The sequence below is a fragment of the Caretta caretta genome, chromosome 7 (genome assembly GCF_965140235.1).
Source record: "Caretta caretta isolate rCarCar2 chromosome 7, rCarCar1.hap1, whole genome shotgun sequence".
Taxonomy (NCBI): domain Eukaryota; kingdom Metazoa; phylum Chordata; order Testudines; family Cheloniidae; genus Caretta; species Caretta caretta.
Genome location: NC_134212.1, coordinates 81457002 through 81476707, shown reverse-complemented (window position 1 = coordinate 81476707; position 19706 = coordinate 81457002). Strand labels below are relative to the sequence as shown.

The 19706-nt window shown below is 37.8% G+C and overlaps 1 protein-coding gene across 10 annotated transcripts in view; it reads left to right on the top strand.

Moving 5' to 3' along the window:
• Positions 1-3874: 3874 nt before the first annotated feature.
• Positions 3875-19706, top strand: part of CTNNA3 (catenin alpha 3) — a 946302-nt gene continuing 930470 nt past the window's right edge. For 4 of the 10 annotated variants that reach the window (XM_075130836.1, XM_075130834.1, XM_075130830.1 and 1 more), the window contains exon 1: positions 11643-11741. In XM_075130836.1, coding sequence (XP_074986937.1) covers positions 11717-11741 — 25 coding nt within the window. In that variant the 5' untranslated portion in view covers positions 11643-11716. Of the gene's footprint in view, positions 4109-11640; positions 11742-19706 lie in introns of those variants that run through there. The other 6 variants (XM_075130833.1, XM_075130837.1, XM_075130832.1 and 3 more) reach the window with 3 other exon arrangements.

Below are 19706 nucleotides of genomic sequence, written 5' to 3'. Positions count from 1 at the left end.
TGGGGAAATAACCCAAAATGAATGGCTAGAGAACTGATAAGATAACTAAAAATATCCTGCAACTGTTACAGACAAGGAGCAGAGTATTCAAGAATCAGTTTTGGAACCAGTATGTGTTTCACTGCACATAAAGACTTTAAAAGAGAGTCTAAAGATAGCAGTACTTCTGCACGCAACTCTTTGGCAGGATAGTATCCAGGGTTTCTAAGGGTCCTATCCTGCCAGTAGCTTGTGTGCAGAAGTGTCTCTAAAGTCAATGAGAATTATCCCAAAAGCTGATGGAAGAAAATGCCAGTATGGCCAGCCCCAAATTTTCAAAAAAATTTGAGTTAAGCCCCAACTCCCCATATCATGCTACTGGTTAAAACTCATGAGATTAAGTGTGTGTGTATGTATATGTGTGTATATATATATTCACTTCTTTCTACCTTCCCATTGGAGCTTTTTGGTCTTATATTTTCAAGCTTTTCTTCACAACTATGAGTGCTAGAAGAAACTTACAATTTTTAAAAAGAAAGTTGAAATTTTCACATAATTCCAGGAGCAGGAGCTGTCAGAAAAATACAAACTATTGTAAGTCAATAAATTTTCAAGGATTGGCAATGCTGAAATTTGGATTTCTTTTGGATAGCACCAAATTGGATTGACCAGTAAATAATGTAGTGAAAACACTCAAATCCATCCAGAGAGATGTACAAGAGAGAGGTTTGGAGCATGAGTCATGAGTTTAAATTTAGAGAAGTTTAAAGTCATGAGATAAGGGGTTAAAAATAGTGAACAGAGAATATACATTAAGTAGGATTGGCCAAGGTGACAGGAAGGCTGTCATGAAAATTTGGAAGGTTGTCACGGTGAAAAAGTACAATAGTTCACATTAGTCCATAGAGTTTTAAAAAGCTTTTAGGACATTAATTGTACAGCATGTTTTCATGATAACTGAGAGAACTGACAAATTTCTGAGTTTGTGTTGCTATCTTGTAATTACCTGTGAAACTTTGGATGTTCATATCATCTGTCAACCAGCCACTTTAGGGGAAGATCTTCTTATTAAATACTTCATGGTTTGAATTATTAAGATATTTTTTTTTCATTCCCCGGATTAGACTATTCAGACAACAGAAAAAAGCATACAAAAAGGAATGCGTTCTCCCTCCTGTGTCGTCCCCCTCCCCCTCAAATGCTGTGTGCACATTAAAGTCATGGGGTCATCTTGTAAGCTGTAGTAATTTTTTTCAAAAATAGCTATGAAACAACTTTAAAGATTTGTAGTTTTTATTTCTTTAGTTTTAAAGAAAGGAGTGCTTAGGCAGGGGCTGCGGAGCACTATTTCAAGTGTGTGGGAGCATATTTTTGCCATACATCCCTGCCTAACATGCCTCTTCTCCTCTCAGGCACTCTTCCCTTCCTCAGCAGCCTGACCACTCCCTCTCCCCTGCCTATAAATTCCTACACCAGCCCACCCCCCCAATTTTGAATGAGTAATCAGTTTGGTATGCAGGGTCATAGCGCCACTTAGGTTTGGCCCTGCCATAAAGAGATCAGGCCATGGCTCCCCGGCTCAGTGGCCTGTGGATTCGGGGACGTTGTGCGTGCCAGCCTTGAAGATTTAGTGTGCAGGAAAACAGACTGCATTTTCTTTGCTTCTTACTTAAAAACTGTCTTTGAAGTCATTAATAAAACTTCGCATCGAAAGTAAGACACTTAAACAATTAACAAATTAACAGAATTTAGTATGAAATCACACAGCAAGGAACTAATATAGTACTATGCTAACAAAATGTTTCAAGGCCCAGAAATTTTCTGCATGGAGAAGCATCATTTGTGCCATTTCCTCAAGAGCTAGACGAGAGTGAAAAACAAACATTATTTATCTCTCAGCCCTGAGCCTCACCAATTCTGAGAGGAATGAGTTATGAATAAAATCATAATCTAATGAATCATCAGCTTTGCTTTCTCTCAGTAAATTAGTTCATCCACAAAAATATGATAAGTTCCTATAAATACTACTTGAAGTTTTTCGGGAGAAATCACTGCAGATATTCTTTCAATATGCAAAGTCATTTTTTGGCTCTCAAATCTTTTCCTCATGTGGTGCATCAAACAAACTAAGGCCCTGATCTTGCAATGAACTCCAGGAAGATAGATCCCTGGTGGTCACATAGGTCCACCCTTGTTGAGTTCATTGAGTTCATTCACCAGTAAGTATGATTTCATATGTAAATAGTTCAATTTCTGATCACAAAAAACCCCTAACTCCTTCACTCTCCATCATGGAATAAAATTACAAGTGTTTTATCATGAAAACAAATTCCCATTGGTTGATTGTTTCCTGAGGGAATGACACTAAGGCTAGCTCTAGCCTTATATCACTAAGAGTTGATTTGTATATGTAAGACTCATTAAGGGATAAATGTTGAGCATATCAGCAAAATATAAGGCCTGCTCCATTGAAATCAATGGGAACTTAACTAATTAGAATTCTGCTGAATTTCAGATTCTTTGCAATTAGGCTCAGTGTCCTACAATTACAACTATCATGCAATGCCATAAATGGGAAATGTTTTGAATTGCATTACAAAGATACCTCTCTCTTGCTGTGTGAGTGCTCATCTGTGACTGGATTAGAACTCAGTAAAAGGTTTTATCTATGTGCTTACACTGAACAAACCATTCCTCCATGGCCAGAGTATCTCCAAGACTGGCCTAGAATTAAACATTCTTCTTGAATGACAACAGTTCCTATCTAATTTGAAGATGGAGATTTCCGAAGTCCCAACTCTAATGTGCCAGTATCCCAGGGAGCTGCAGTATGGGCTTAACAAGGCAACTTCAGAATTGTCTTAATTAGAAGTGCATTTTAAGTGGATCAGACTGTGCCTTACCTATAATAGAATAGCTGTTAAATAATCACACTGCATCGAAATGTACTTACCATTAAAGCACATGAAGTAGGAAGGCTAATATTCAAAAAGTAGGATCTTTGACTCCTGGAGTGACTACGTGCTGCTGTTTCATATTCTCAAGGGGACAGATAGATAAATGGGGTGGAAAGAAAGAGGAAGGAATCCAGCAAGAAAGAGAATAGGACCAAGAAGGTGAAGGAGTTGCAGGAGGGAACAGAAAGGTGGATTACAAGAGGAAGGCACAGAATCAGAGGGGCAAAACAGGGAAAACAAAAAAAATTAATAAACTGAAATTTGGTTGTATAAACAAAATTTAATAAAGCAAATTAAACTTTTATAATTTAATTCCTAACAGCCCTTCTGTGTACATCTCCCACTTTGGAGTTTGTCATCGTATGTAGGTATTATTGGAGTTGTCTGGCATGTGGACGATATATATTACAGGGCCTGATCTGGATGAAATTTTAGTCTGCACATTGCTGCAATATGTGACATGAGTTTCAATTACAATGTCTGTTATGGGTCTCCTACCTATCACTTTTGCTCTTTTTCTTTGATCTCTCATGCTATGTGGTTCCTGTGACTTTAATTTGTGTATTTATGTGCAGATCAGCTGTTTGAAAATAGAAGAGGGAAAACTGATTCTAAGGATCTTCCTTAAAGTCCCAATCCAAACCCCACTAACATCAATGGGAGTTTTTCCATTGACTTCAGTGGGCTTTGAATGAGACTGTAAAAGCACTGTATTTTCCACTGCATGCATCCGATGAAGTTAGCTGTAGCTCACGAAAGCTTATACTCAAATAAATTTGTTAGTTTCTAAGGTGCCACAAGTACTCCTTTTCTTTTTGCGGATACAGACTAACACGGCCACTACTCTAAAAGCTTATCGACAGTGTTCGCAGGTTTTACAGGAACTAGCCTGGGCTTTTTCAAAGAGGTATTTTCAGTAACAAGTTGTCAGTGAAGTCAGTAACTCTCAGTACAGAAGGCGGTACCAGATGGATATCACCCTCCCCTTTCCTATATTTTTCCATTGTTCTCCCCTTCTATTTCCTTTCCTAATCTTTGTGATTGACAGGCAACCAAAGAAGCTAGTCCTTTTCAGTGGATCTGGAATCAGAACTCTGCAAGAAGACTTTGTCAGAGAGTAGTTTCCTGGAACTCTTAGTCGTCTTGTTAGAGTTGGCTTCTTGATTTGAAAGGTAAGACTGAAGTAGAATGAAGGGAATTTTGTTTATACTGAAAGTATATTGAGTTGTGAATTGAATTACAGGTGCTTAATTGAATAGTCTCCCCTCAAATGTCAGTGGAAAAATAAGATGAATTTTTTTCAAACTTCCTAAAAAGTATGTTTCTTACTTGTAAACATGCATTTTCATGCTGGTTCCACAGATACAAGAAATCACCATAATCTTGTCACTTGAAGCCACTAGCCAGGGTTGTGCAATGCAGTCATATATTTTCCAGCTATAAAAAGCATATCACAATATTGTACAAGGGAAGATAAGATATTGTATGAATGCTGTTCTTTAGTAAGGCTGCCCTTATTGATACTTTGCTGGAAGTTGCTTCCAGCACAGGGGAGGCTTATGTAAATGTAAATTAGTGAGTTTAAAATAGGATTTAAAATATTGAATCATTGCACAAGGTAGTTTTTATAAGATAATTTATACTTTAGATATTTAAATATAGAAGGCGCTGTTTCCAAAATAGTAATAAGAGCAGACTATTAAAAGCCAATCTGCACACTTCAGAAAACACCTGCATTATTTGTACACATTAAGAAAGTTCTCTAGAATGGATTCTAGTTCAAGTGTTGTGTGCACTGGAATATTTTTCTTATTCTATTTTGGGTATTTTTTAAAAGATTGGAGTGCCAAATTCACCCTTGGTGTAAGCCACAAACTCTTACAACAGTGAAGAATTGTGCCTGTAGATGCCCCTTTAGGGAAGGAAAAATCTCTGAAGGGATTGGGCACTTTGGATATTCTTAATTTATTTAGATTTTTAGAGGAAGAAGTGTGAAATGGCAGATCTGAATGCTCCTTTTGTCACCCAATTAATTAGTGAGGGCCCAATCCAACTCCTATGGAAAGCAACAATGATCAGCAATCATTTATTTAAATATATGTGGCAGGATTTGGAAGTGGTGATTTACGTTCACTGCATACAAACAGAAGCTAGATAAAAACATAAAATACTCTTTCTGTAAGGTAATGCTCCTTTATTTCTTAGACTCCAGGACCAAAAAGATAGAGAGACAAAGCAGAGAGTTCCCTAAAGCAGTTAGGCAACTCAATCCACCCTTACTTCAGACTGGGTCTTTGCGGACTGACTGCTGAAGACCCAGATCACACACTCCCCGCAGAACCCACTAGCCTGCAAGCAGGACCAGAAAAACACTTATAATGTAAAGTGATAGCTTGTTATTTTGATAACATTTTCAATATAGCACAGTGATCATGTTAATTCAACAAAGAGAAGAAACAAGAAGTGCTATTGTATCTAAAGAAAACACAACGTGGCTCAAAACAGGAAGGCTTTTTGAAGCCATTGCCTGGGTTGAAAGAGGAGCTGAAGGGCCATGCTGCACTAGGAGCCCTAGGGAGAATTCTGCCAGACCCAGCCAGAACTTGTCTTGGAGGATCCTGAAATCACAAGCGCACTGCCACCCTTTCCAGGGGTTCAGCATGCACCCTTCCCATTTCACCCAATTAGTTGTGCTGATTGGTTATTGTGGATTATGGCTCTGCTTTTACTCTGCCCCTCCCCTTCTCATTTTAGGTAGCTATCACCCTGGGAGCACTTGCCAGGGGAAGTGCCCATGTCTTTTAAGAGAACCGTGCCCAATTTCTGTGAAGGGTGCAAATGGGTGAGGTGTATTGAAACCACTTCTTCCTCCTCCTCCTCCTGTACAGCCCAGTCAAAAATTTAAAATTAACAAGTGCTCACCTAGAACTCCTTGGTTTTGGTTTAGTGTGTGTGCAGTGGGAATGTTTAATAGTTAAATTACTTGGAACTCTGGTAAATGCAGTGGTCAAAGTGTAAACCTTTAAAGACTAGATCAATCTGATGCTAGATCATGCAAAACTGGCACTTGACAAAGAAATAGCCTACTGTAGCCCATGAATGTGAAACACAAGGAAATCTATTGTGAAGAATAGCAGCTGTACAAGGAGAATGAAAAACGTGATTTTTTAATTCATTACAATGGATTACGATGAAGATATGTTTACTAAACTGGGAATAACATCACAGTGTAAAAGCTAGCAACCATAATAAAAAGATGTGTGGTGATAATTTCATAAAAAGAATGTTTAAAGACTCCTTCCTCCTCTGAGTTTCAAGTTAATGTTACATCGTATGTTACTGTAGCAAACACATGTCATGTGATTTTTGTTGAGGTGAAGAATAAGCTATGTTTAGTACAAGGTCAACTTGAACTTCCTTTAAGCATTCTCTCTAGTCCTTGTTAAAGATCAGAACACTTATCTTTAAAAAATAAAAATAAAAAGGGAGGCTTGGATGCAAACATCCTCTGCATACTGTCACCAGCACAGTACAACCAGCCATCCAAAAACCACCTAGCACCCAAGAAAGTGTGGAGCATTTGATCAGTACCCAAACCTAATACATGTAGTGAAAAATAACAGGCCGGTTCATTTCAATGAGAGTCTTTGAAAGTGAAAGACTTCATGAGTACAAAAGGAGCCAATGCATACCGCTTCTTGAATGCGTATTGTCCCCATGTCACTCCATACTTCTTTCTTCGAGGCAAAGGTTACTTAAACAGCTCAAATATTGCGACTGAAAAGTAGAGCTGGGTGAACTTATTTTATACAAATATCTTATTTGCCAAACATTACAATTTTGGACTGACAATTTGAAAATAGCTTTGGCTTAAAAAAGAAAAAACAAAATTTTAAAATGGAACCATTTTGTTTTTATGTTTAATTTCAAAATGTTTCAGTTCAAAGTTTAGTTAGATTTAAAAAAAAAACCATCAAAGGATTTGAAAAAAAATCCAGGAATAAAACCATCAACTTTTTTTTTTTCGATTAAGCAATGTTTTGTTTGACTCAAAATAATTTTGTTTTGTTTGAGGGGGAAAAACTGAAATTTTGGTTTTGGATTGACACAACACATTTTTTGGGGATTTTTTTTTTTTTTTGGTTTGGCCACTGAATTGAAAAATCAGTTATTTGCTCAGTTCTGGTTTAAAAAGTTCCTAGACCATAATCTGTGTGTCTGGGGAAAACATTATGAATACAACTATTAAAGCATCTCTTAGATACATTGGTATATATCCAGCATAACTCTATTGACTTCAATGCAGTTATGCTTGTAATATCAGTGTAACTGTGGCAGAACCAAGATCACAGATTCTTATGGTTATACTTCAGGGGAAGGCTTGCCTGAGTAAGGATTTCCGCATCAGGATCACGATGTACTCTTTGGGCTCATTGGGAATGCTCTTGGTTGCTGCTCAGAAACTGATAGACAAGCTCAAAGCCAAAAACTCTATAACTGGGTAGACTGTAGGATTATCATCGTGTAGTAATAAATACAACACAGACTGGATTTCACAACTCACTGTTAATTCCTGCATCTTGGCATGCAATGTATTGACACAGTTTGCCTAAGGGAAAAGGTGACATTAGCTTACTTTATTAGAAATGATGTAATAGAGAAGCTTTGAAATAGGTATAGGAGTATGTGAAAGTTAAACCCGAAGTTGAACATATTACTTGGATGCATGCAGAAGAATGTATATTGAAATGAAAGGTGGGGCTTCATTCTCCTTGAAATGCTTATTACCATCAGAAGTCAGCAATACTTGGCTAAAGGTCAGAAATGAGAATACATTCATGTCCACAACATGAAAACTCAAAAGTAGGTAATATATTTTTGTGGCTTGCAGACTCACCCTTCACCATAATTCCCAACTGAGGGAGCTGCTACTAGGCTATAAGACTGTAACTCAATGAAATTTGATAGCTCAATAAACCAAGGAATATGATGATTTCAAATTGAGTTCTTGTGAACATTTCTTTTTGATCAACTCAGTAAAATTTGGGACATTACAGGCTGAGTAAGAACTATATAACAAATAGAAGAAAGAGGAAGTTGATAGTAATTTAATATTAAATCAGAAATTACAATTTATAGAAAATTGATAAAGGAAGCAAAGGGACACAAGGAGAAATCTATGGCCAACAGTGATAAGGACAATAAGGAGTTTTAAAATATATTAGGAACCAGAAGAATCCTGACAATGATATTGATCCACTACTAGATGTAAATGGTAGAATTATCAATAATGCAGAAAAGGCAGAAGTGTTCAATAAATATTTGGTTTTTTTGGAGGGGGGGAAATAATTATATAGTCTCATCTCATTATGATAGTAACACTCTTTCCATTCTGCTAGTGTCTCTGAAGGATGTTAAACAACAGCTACTAAAGTTAGACATTTTAAAATTAGCAGGTTGACAACTTGCATCCAAGAGTTCTAAAAGAGCTGGCTGAGGAACTTGCTGGACTATTAATGTTTGGTTTTTTTCCCGCTCCAGTAAGTTTTGCAGTAGTGGGGAAGTTCCAGAAGACTGGAAGAAAACTAATATGCCAATTTTTAGAAATGGTAAACAGGATGACCCAGGTAATTATAGGCTTGATATCTATCCTGGGCAAGATAATGGAGAGGCTGATATGGGACTCAATTAATGAAGAATTAGAAGATAATATAACTAATACAAATCAATATGGGCTTATGGAAAACTGATCCTGTCTAACTTATAATTTGCTGAGTTTATAAATTTGGTTGATGAATGTAATAGTACTGACATAATAAATTTAGACTTTTTTCTAGAATGATATAAAATTAACATGGCACACATTAAATGGATTAAAAACAGGCTCACTGATAGGTCTCAAATATAATTGTAAACAGGGAATTTTTACTGAGTAGATGTGTTTCCAGCGGAATCCTTCAGGGATCAGTTTTGTGCCCTAGATTATTTAACATTTTTATCAGTGATCCGAAAGAAAACAGAACATCATCACGGATGACCCCAAAATTGGGGGAGTGGTGAATAATGAAGAGGACAGGTCCCTGATACAGAGTGAGCTGATAAGCTTGGTAAATTGGGTGCAAGGAACGAATATGACTTTCAATATGGGTAAATGTCCATCTCTAGGAACAAAGAATGTAGCCCATATTTGCAGAGTGGGGGATCCTATCCTGGGAAGTGGGCACTTTGAAAAAGATTTGGGGATCATGGTGAATAATCAGATGAAAATAAGCTCCCAAATTTATGCTGTGGCCAAAAGAGCTAATCTATTCCTGCATACATAAATAGGCAAATTTTGAGTAGGAATACAGAGGTTATTTTACTTCTGTATTTTGCACTGGTTCAACCACTGCTGGAATACTGTCTGCCAACAATTCAAGAAGGATGTTGATAAATTAGAGAGTTTTCAGAGAAGAGTCACAAGAACTATTAAAGGATTAGAAAACATACCTTATAGTGATAGTTTAAGCCAAATAGCCTCAAGGAGCTTAACAATGAGAAAGTTAAGGGATGACTTGATTAGTCTAAGTGCCTATGTGGGGAACAAATATTTAATAATGGGCTTTTCAATGTAGCAGAGAAAGGTCTAACACCATCCAATGGCTAGAAGTTGAAGATAGAGAAATGCAGACTGGATAAAAGGCATAATTTTTTGCCAGTGAGGGCAATTTACTAAGATGGATTCTTCATCACTAACCATTTTAAAATCATGATTGTTTTTTTCTAAAAGATATGGTTGAGGAATTATTTTGGGGGGGTTCTCTGGCATGTGTTATACAGGAGGACAACCTAGACTATCATAATTGTCTCTTCAGGCCTTGGAATCTACGAATAGTTAAGGCAGTTGAATTAAATTCTCCGGGGTAGCATTCTATTCCTGTCTCTGTCCCAGAGTTCCTGTATGATGCATCTAAACCCCATTTTTCATAGCTGACCACTAATTATGTGATTCTCATTTTCTGGGTAACCGTATAAGACATCTAGGACTACATTTGCAGGGGTGCTGAGTACTCACAACTGCAACTGAAGTCAGCTGGAGCTGTTCTTTGAACATGTAAAATGCTAGTAAGCAAAAATTTCACTGACTGACTTCAGTGGAGCCAGGATTTCACCCTTTGTGTAGATACCTTATTTCGCCCCGCCCCTTAGTTTTGTTAGGTTTTTTACTTTTTTTGGTATGCGATTTGTATCTTGTTATGGTGCAATGTACAGTAACCGTGGGTGCATCACTGCAAGCTTGTTGGTAGGGTTGGTGGAACTTTTAAAATACTATCATTCCATTAACAGTGTGATTATACACTATTAGATTTTGACATAAGACAATATTTTTTTTATTAACTGGTATCTGCATTGAGACCTTCCTCAAGCCTCTGACACACATTTTGTTGTGCTCTCTTTGAGATAGCCCATCTGACTAGAAGGCAACTCTTGCTAATGACAAGGAGTAACCGAATGTAATGCTTTTTGGATGTAATACTTTTTATGTATGGCATTGATTAATTGGCTAGATGGAATATGGAGTTTTTCACCTTCCCCTGAAATATCTGATATTGGCCATTGGTATAGGCAAGATAGCAGATTGAACAGACAATGTTAAATGGACCAATCCTTGTGTGGTGTAAATAGGTATAGTTCCACTGAAGTTATTTTTTTGGCTTCTCTAAAATACGACTTGTTTGCTGTGCTGATTGTGTAGCAGAAGGACTAACAAATGTTGTTCCCAAAGCTGTGCTGACATCAGTGGATGATGCTATATATAAAAATCTTAAAATTAAGAGCTAATTAGTAAAATAAAACATATCTTATTAAATATGTCCCTGCCAGGCTTCATCTTTTTGAGGGATCCGATGTTTCATGTGCTTTTCCCCAGTCTCTTGTTTTCCTTTCTTTAGAGGACTATAGCCCGTAGGAATCTCCTATATTTACAGGAATGACATTTAGCAAGTATAATGCTTTCAGCAAGCAACCTCTGGTGTCTGATGGATGGAACTGTGATGTCTGCTACTAAATCTCATTCATTTCTGAGCTGAGAATGGCTAGCCAGGTGTTAGAAGATGAACATCAGTTCAGGGTACAAATTCTAGGAAATAAAGATCCATTCAGGAGAACAATCTCAAGGTTTAAAAAGGAAAGCACATGATAGTCATTAAGAATGCATCCCAGCCAGATTACTTTGCTGTTGGTGAAACTGGTATAAGATTTAAGCTCAGTAGTGTTTCCTTGTAGAGTCTCTTTCTTTATAAAAGTAGGCATAAGGCAAGTATATTTTATGAACCAGATGCATCCCATGGGATGCCATATGACAGAGAAAGGGAAAAATAATTGAGCCTACAAATGTGTTAATATCTTTATGAATTCCTTTGCTGTCCAGTTTGAAAGTCTGAGTCATGGCATTGAGACAGAGGTGGTCATATAACCAGACTGTATGGAAAAAGAAAGAATAGTGATTCAGGATATACACCAGAAGTCATGGCAAAAATATATTCCATATCCTTTCGTTGTTCAAAATAAATTAGAAAGGCACTGTTCTGTTTTTAATTATATCTGACATATTTCTACTTTAGTATGTAGCTTTAAGGATGCCCTACCCCCACCAGCAGCCACTGTGCCCTGTCAGTCATCCTGAAATACACTAGAGCACTTGTCAGGCCATCAGCTTGCAGATGCACCATGAGCCATGATAGTTGTACTGAAGTTCTAAGCAATTTTTCTGGTGTTTAGACAGTTGCTTTAGTGCCTGAATGTGGACTGTTTGTTTTGGAATAGGTGAGTTATGTTATTATCTTGTAAGTACAATTAGTGATTTTAGCAGTAAACAAAATTCTAATGATTATATATTAGAAAGGTTAGCTGTATTTTTGGAGCCACTTTCTGTCATTATTTTATTTAATTTAGAGTACCCATTGTACTTAGAGTTTGTTTAACAATTATAATTTTTATAGTTGAATTTTACTTCAGGCTGCAGAAAACTTTCTTACTTTTCTTTATTTACAATCCCCCCCCCCCATTCTTTTATTCATTGAAATGCTGAACATTGTCAGTTTAGACATAGTTCGTAATAAAAAGACACAACAAAAATTAGCACTTAGCTTAAAGTATACCGTTGTGTATGAGTGCAGGTTATTGTTTTTTGTTCCATTGAGACTGAAATACTCTATCTCCATGACACCTGAAAGTCCTGTCTAGTGTTCTAAGATATTGCAATACACTGGTGAAATTGACTTCTGTATAGATTAATATATCTAAGTTCCAAACTATAGCAGCCTTGCATCAAAGTATCTTATAACCTAGAGCCTTACTGTGTCCAAAGGGCATGCTATACTAGAGTAGATATTTTGTTTTTATTAAACAATGGGCTGTGATCCCAGTGGTTCTCAAGAAATTCACACCTGGGAAAGTTGTTTGATTAGCAAAGAGGCAATATAGCTCCAGCTACAAGCACAGACGGTTCTCCTGAAGTTACAAATATCAGAAATATCTTAAGTATTTTCCCTGATTGCTTCTATACTTTCCTCTTTATTGCCTTGATATGTTTCTAATCCACAAGAATACTGATAATTAATAACATAAAAATGATAGCGAAAACATAGAATGTTATGAATGCTTCTGTGGGTCACCCCAGCTGAGGATTCAAAATAGCTTGTAAGTAATACTGTGAAAACTGTACTAAATAGGGTTGCCAAGCCTCCAGGATTGCCCTGGAGTCTCCAGGAATTAAAAATTATTTTTTAATTAAAGATTGTCATGTGATGAAACCTCCAGGAACATGTCCAACCTAAATTGGCAACCCTAGTTCTAGCTTGTTAAGATTTTGCAGTTATCGAAGCCACCTTTAGGGGAATTCCTTCTTGTAAGAAAGAGGCATGCTACAAAATACTACTTTCCAGAAACGTCAAAGTGTTCAGTTGTTTTATTGTAGTTTAGAATATATGATTGAGATTTTCAGAGCAGTGCTGGGAATTTTGCCACACATTTCCCACTAATTTTAACAATATAAAGTCCAGACCTAGAGCTTGCTGAAGGCAGTGGGAGGACTACCATTGCCTTAATACGGATTTGATCTGACTCTAAGCAGTCAATAAGTATGTCTGTTTATTAGACAAACTGGTAGTAGCAAGGGGTTGCAACAACAAATAGAGATGGTTCTCAGCTTCAAAACTTGAGTCTGGTTTGTAACATGCCCTAAGAAGACTGTTCAGAACCAAGGTTTTGGATCAAACTGATCTTCAAGAAGATGAGAACAAGTGGTGGGATAATAAAATTAGGATGTTTACAACAGTCTCCAACCTGTCAAGGAATATGCAAAATATGAAGAAGTCATCTTTCACTTTGGGTATTTGTTATAGGAGAGTAAGTGTGAAGGGGGCTGCAGCATGCTGTCAAACAGGCAAGGAGTGAGTGCTTTTTATTTTTGTATTTTTGGAGTTAAGGAGTGTTGTCACATTTTGACTGAGTTAAGGTGACTCCACTAGGAACAACTTAAATCATGAGTATGTCTAAAGAGAAAAGAAACCAAAAAATCTTCCAGTGATTTCTTCAAACTGACAATAGAAGCATGAGGTGCTTCCCCTTGCAACTGATATGCAGACTTGCAAATGGACAGTGTTAATTTTATTCTGAATTCTTTCTTGGCAACAGCTGTGGTGGTCTTCAAGTTGGACTTCCAATTTTGGGAAAGTAACCTTGGAACTAAATTCAAAGCTGCAAAGCAAAACCCAGGGGCATTGTGCATAATAAGTGGACTGGGTCATTTAATTTAAAATGAAAATGCAGTTGACATTTTGGCTAGATACTTCAGAAAGCCAGGTCAATGACGTACCCCCTGCCATCCCCCCTAAAAAAAAAAAGGTGAATTTCAGTAGGTTGAAGAAAACAGGCCTTTTAAGGGTGTGAAATTGTTACTATTCTGTGATGCTAAAACAGCAGAAGAATCTGGTTTTCTCAGACAGTGGAAAGAACCCATTGACTTCAATGGTCAGGCTGGACCAAGGGCTCCACTTCTATACAAAGCCAATCTTGTTTGTTTATCATGGAGTGGCAGCTTAAGAAGCATTAAATAGGTATCAAATGTAGGTTCAGATGTGGAATCTAATTCAGAAGTGGACATGCATGGCTGGCTAGCTGATAATACGTTTCTGGAAACCATAAACTCATTGATATTAGAATTAGCTTTCATACCAATATGTCAAAAAGGACCTTGCATTAATATTTAGAGCTTGCATGAGATGTCCTAATGCAAAATGGATGTGTGACTGTCTGAATGGAAATTTATTTTTCCAGGTTACTGTTAAATTTCTTGCAAATGTTGACAGAAATAACCCTAATTTAGCAGCAGTGTGTAACTTACATGCATGCTAGGCAAGTTTTGAAGTTTTGTATTTCTTATTTATATTGTGATGGGGGAACCTTTTCTGAGCATTAGTGCCCCAAAATAAAGTGACAGGTTGACAGCCAGCACCTTTGTGGATTTTTGTTGTATCTGTACTTCCTTCCACCTTGGCTTGTGATAGCCCCATCTTTAACATTGGACATCCACTCTGGGGTCAGAGCATTATGCACTTGGGTATTTTTTTTTCAATACATGAAGAGCAAACAGATTTTTGCAGTCAGTGGGATCTCTTATTATAGATTTAACAGCAGCAGAACAAGAAAGAACAAAAGTGAAGTCAGTGAGGGTGTACATAGTAGGTATCTCCTCTGGTAGTCTAAACTGAACTCTGAAAAGTCTCTCTGATGTCTGTACAGAGAGAGTGCTTAGAAATATAAAGGTTCACTACCAAATTGAAAGGCATCTTGATTTCATAGCTACATAACTGCAGGTATATCAGTCCCTCCCAGACTATGGAAGTCTATTTGGGGATGTGCCACCAGAACTGGAATCCTGCTATTTCAAGCATTCATGACTTAGGTTCAGCACCATTGTACTAAACCATCATGTTCCCTTGCTACCTCCATTGGACAGAAGATGCAGAGAGTCTACTTTGTCACAGTGAAGACTAGAAAATGCCGAGAATATGAGAATAGGTGAGAAGCTTATAGATAACTTCTTTCCTGCTGAATTGTTCTTGGTTTAGAAGAAAAAATAGTTTTTTCAATATTTTCTAAGTGTTAAGTTAACTGACAGTGAATAACTATGCAAAAAAATGAGGATCATCTAAATGACCTTGTTTTTCAGCATATACAGTATAGCCAATTTCAGGTTTATGGAGATGGAAAAAACTGAGATGAAAATGGGATAAGAAAACTTTACAAAAGCTGGGAGGATGGATGAAATAAATTGTTTGCTCTTTGTGCAGCTTTTGTAGTCTTTGAAAGTTGTCATTCATTCTCATAAATTTTCAAATAGCAGATATGAACCAAAAATTTAGGGGGCCAATGTAACTTTAATGGAACAACAAGAGTTGCACCAGAACAGAAGAATATCCTGATTCTACTACAAATTATTTTAACAAAGGGCCTCCAGCAATGGTTGTTGCCTATTGTTCTGTATTGAATTGATCCATCTTTTCAATGGCATAAATTTTGATAGTGATAAGGATGCAAATAAAGAAATAGATTTAATAGTTTTTTTTTAACACAGACACTGGGTAAAGTGGTGTCCTCGGGACAACGTTAATGTGAAATTCTGGCTTTTGCGATTCTTACGGCTGTCATGCCAAAGCCAGTTTTGTTTCTAATTTAAAGTCCAGGGCTGAAATCCTGGCCCCATTTGACTCTGTGGTAAAACTTTCATTTACATCCAGGCCCTATTAAAGTCAATCTAGATGTAGATTCACATGAGCTTTTGCTGAGTTAATAAAGATGAAAGATGAGTGTTTTATTCTGTCCTACTGGAGAGCAATACCTTTTAGATGTGGCTGGTTTTGATATTTGTTCCCTATAGGGTTGCCAGAAGATTTTAGGTAGCACAATCTTTCATGCTTCGATTGTATGCTGTATGGGGTGGGGACAACTTTTTTTTGTTCCATGTTTGTACAGCGCTTAGCACTCTAGGGTCATGGTCCAAGACTAGTGGTCCCAATTGCTATGTGAATATAAATAATAAAATAATATGGGAATGGGGAAGGGAGACAGCTGATGTTTTAGTGCTCATGATCATGTCAACAGATGTCTTGACAGGTATTAACTCCCACAAGAAGTAGCCTTCTCCATTTTATAGTGGGGACTAATGTCCTCCCCAGTTTCTCTTAGAGGCAACTTTAACCTATATAACATGGGCTTTGGCACAGTTATTACCTCCTGTTTTAGGATACTCAGGGAGGGCACTTAAAGATGTATTTGGTTTTAAGCATGTGCTTAAGTCACACTAAAATCAATGGGATTTAAACATATGCTTAAAGTTAAGCATGTGCTCAAATGGTTTCCTGAACTGGGGCCTGACAGCAGACCTTAAGTGTGGTGGTAATCCTATACGATGCATACTGTGTTGTATCTTTACATATAATGGAGTTGCAACATTCAAATCAAATAACCCAATTTTCTTGTTTTAAGGCTGCCTCAGGATTTTTTGGGCAATACCAAAATACTTAAATTTATTTCATAGTCTATAATTCTTGCTATAAGTGCTAGACAAAAAAGTAGGAAGTTTTCTTTAGTCAGGAATAGTATTGTAAAGACTTCTACTCCTATACAATTGAATATACTAGAACCCACGACTAGCTGCAAATGTGATAGACTAGTAATTAAGCAGTAGACTTGCTACTTATGTAACCTTTACTGAGAATGGTGCAACCATAATGTGCCTCTAACCTTAACTCTTCAATCATCATTATCAACACAACTGAAGCTAATATTTTCTTCATTACACGGGGAGGGAAATATGAGCAACTAACATGTTGTTATAGGCAACTTAAACACATTTTTTCACTAGAAACCCTGAGTTTACTGTCTTACATTAAATCAGTGCTAGGTTCACCACAAGGAGATGCATTGTCACCCTAGACTGCATAACCACAGTATTTTACTATTGAAATATACAGCAGTTATAATAAGTCCTGTTTATAAAAGACCATCATCGGTTATTTCTGTATTAGAAGCCTTTACTGGTTAAATATACTTTGCAAAGGTGTGTTTAATGTATCTTCTAGGTCAGTGGTTCCCAAACTTTAACAAACTGCGAACCCCTTTCACTAAATTGTGAAATCTCATGAACCCCCTTGTAAAAATGAGTATTTCCAGGGATTTAAGTTTAAATTTCCTCAGTGCGATGGATGTGCTTGCTTTGCTCTGCATAGCACTTAGAAGTCCAGAACCACTGGAGAAAGATAAAGTCTAAGGTTTGGTTCGGCATCAAGTCTGTTTCTGTATTTGGTTTTCACATATGCATACGAGGAAAATGCTTTCTCGCATAAGTATGTTGTTGAAAATAGGAACAAAGCTGTAGTAGCTTTTTCTGCCAGAAGGGGGTACTCGTTTCTTAAACTCAGCCAAAAGTTGATTAATGACAGATTTCTGAAACTCCTTTTCAGTTTGTAATCACAGGAGATCTCAATCAATTTCTCTTTTTCCTCAGTGTTCAATATCTGTGTTGAGAAAGTGGTATTATCAAAAGGGTTGCGAATCCAGTCATTATTGCCTGACATAGCTGGAAAGTATTCCCTGAAGTTGTGCAAAGGTGTGCAATTATATTAGTTTTAGTGCACTGATCCAACTGAAGTTTGTGTTCTTCATGACTTTCTGGCAGATTACTGAAACACTCAGTTTGACTATTTTCCAAACAACTTTCCCAGAACTTCAACTTCTTTATCATGGATTCAGCTCGCTCTTGCACATTGAAAACTGTTATATTGAGACCTTAAAGAGCTAAATGTAGGTCATTAATTCTTGAGAAAATATCTGCTAAATAAGCTAGGCTCTGGAGCCAGATATTATTTTCTATACAGCTGGCAAGGTGGAAAGAGTGGCTGTTGGGGGAAAAAAACCCCTAGGATTTCCATTCTAAGCTCAAACAAGCGCACAGGGATTTTGCCCCATGAAAGCCATCTAACTTTGGTATGGGTCAACAGACAATTGTGTATACTACCCATTTCTTCACAAAGTACGTGAAATATTCTGGAATTTGTTTGCTGTGATTTTATGAAATTTACCATTTTCACTGCATTGTCCAGCACTTCCGTAAGTCCCTCAGGTATGCGTTTTGTTGCGAGGGCTTGTCTATGGATACTGCAATGAGTCCAAGAGACTTTTGATGGAACCTTTTTTGTTTGCGCTACAAATCCAGTATGCTTCCCTGTCATTGATGTGGCCCCATCAGTGCAAATGCCTAGGCAACGAGACCAATCTATTTCCTTTACTTGAAAATATGCATTAGTCAGATTGAAGATATCTTTTCCAGTTGTACGTTCTTCCAGTGGTCGGCAAAACAAGTCGTCTTTGACCATACCTTCATTCACATAATGTACAAACAGTAGCAAAATAGCTAGATTAGCTACATCAGTTGATTCATCCAACTGTATAGTATAATATGGACTATTTTTCACTCTGTACAATTGTAGTCTCTACATTATTTGACATGTCATTAATTCTTCGTGACAAGGTATTATTGGACAAAGGTATCATGTCAATCCTTTTTGCAGCCTTTTCTCCAAGTATGCAATGAACTATATCTTTTTTTTTTTTTTAATACATGGACCAATCAAGCTCTCTGCTATGGTACGGGCTTTTGATGCTTTCTCATGTGGTATGATGCTTCAAATGCATTTTCATTATCAGTACTTGCTTTGGATATAAAACTGGTAATCTCACTTTTCCTCTCAGCTAATTTTCTCTTGAAAAAATCAACAGGCTAGTTGAGTTGTGCAGGATGCCTAATTTCTAAATGGCGCTGAAGTAGAGAAGGTTTGGGGATGCTGTTTGCTAGAACATCACCACAAATTATGCATGGTGGTTTTGGATGTTCTTGATCACCAATGCATGTAAAGCCATATTTTATATAATCATTGTCATATTTTCTTTTCTTTGTAAGTGATTTCACAGGACCATCATGATCATTAGACTAAGATTTTCCACAGTGTGGACTTGAGGAAACACTAGCTGATTCTTGCATCTTTACACCTTCCTTTTTCAGCCACTTATCCATTGAAGTTGTGTTCAAAAATTCTAATAAAAATAACCCAGAGAATGCTAACAACCAACAAATTAGAAAATGAGAAGATTCACTCACGTCTCACTGAAGCAAAACAGCACTCCAGAGAGAATGACTTAGTATCGAATTACTGAGGCACCTTAACACTGCTACATTGGCTACAATGTCGTTCCAGCTGGTTTGGCATGCAAACGCCTTTTCTTCTGCCACCAGAGCCGTCCCAAGGGGGGTGCCCCACGATTTTTAGCCTGGACCACCCCCCTATGTTCAGCATGGCCCCTGCTCAATCTGCCCTTCATGCCGCCCAACTTTCCCTCTTTGCCAAGGACAGGGGTCCAAGCTGCCACCTGCGCGCCTGGGGTCCTAGCTGTAGCCTTGCCCACCACAGAGTTCAGGCTGCTGACCCGCACCGGGGTCTGGGCTTCCGGCTCTGCACTCTGCAGGGCTCGGGCTGCTGGACCCCGTTGACTGTGGCTCGGGCTGCCCGCTCAGCGCTCCACTGAGCTCGGGCTGCCGGTCCCCGCTGACCGCCAGGGCTTGGGCTGCCAGCCCCAACTGCCCAGCTCTGTGGGGCCTGGGCTGCCAACCCGATGCTGACCACTAGGGCTCAGGCTACCGGCCCCCTCACTGACAGGGGCAGGGCTCGG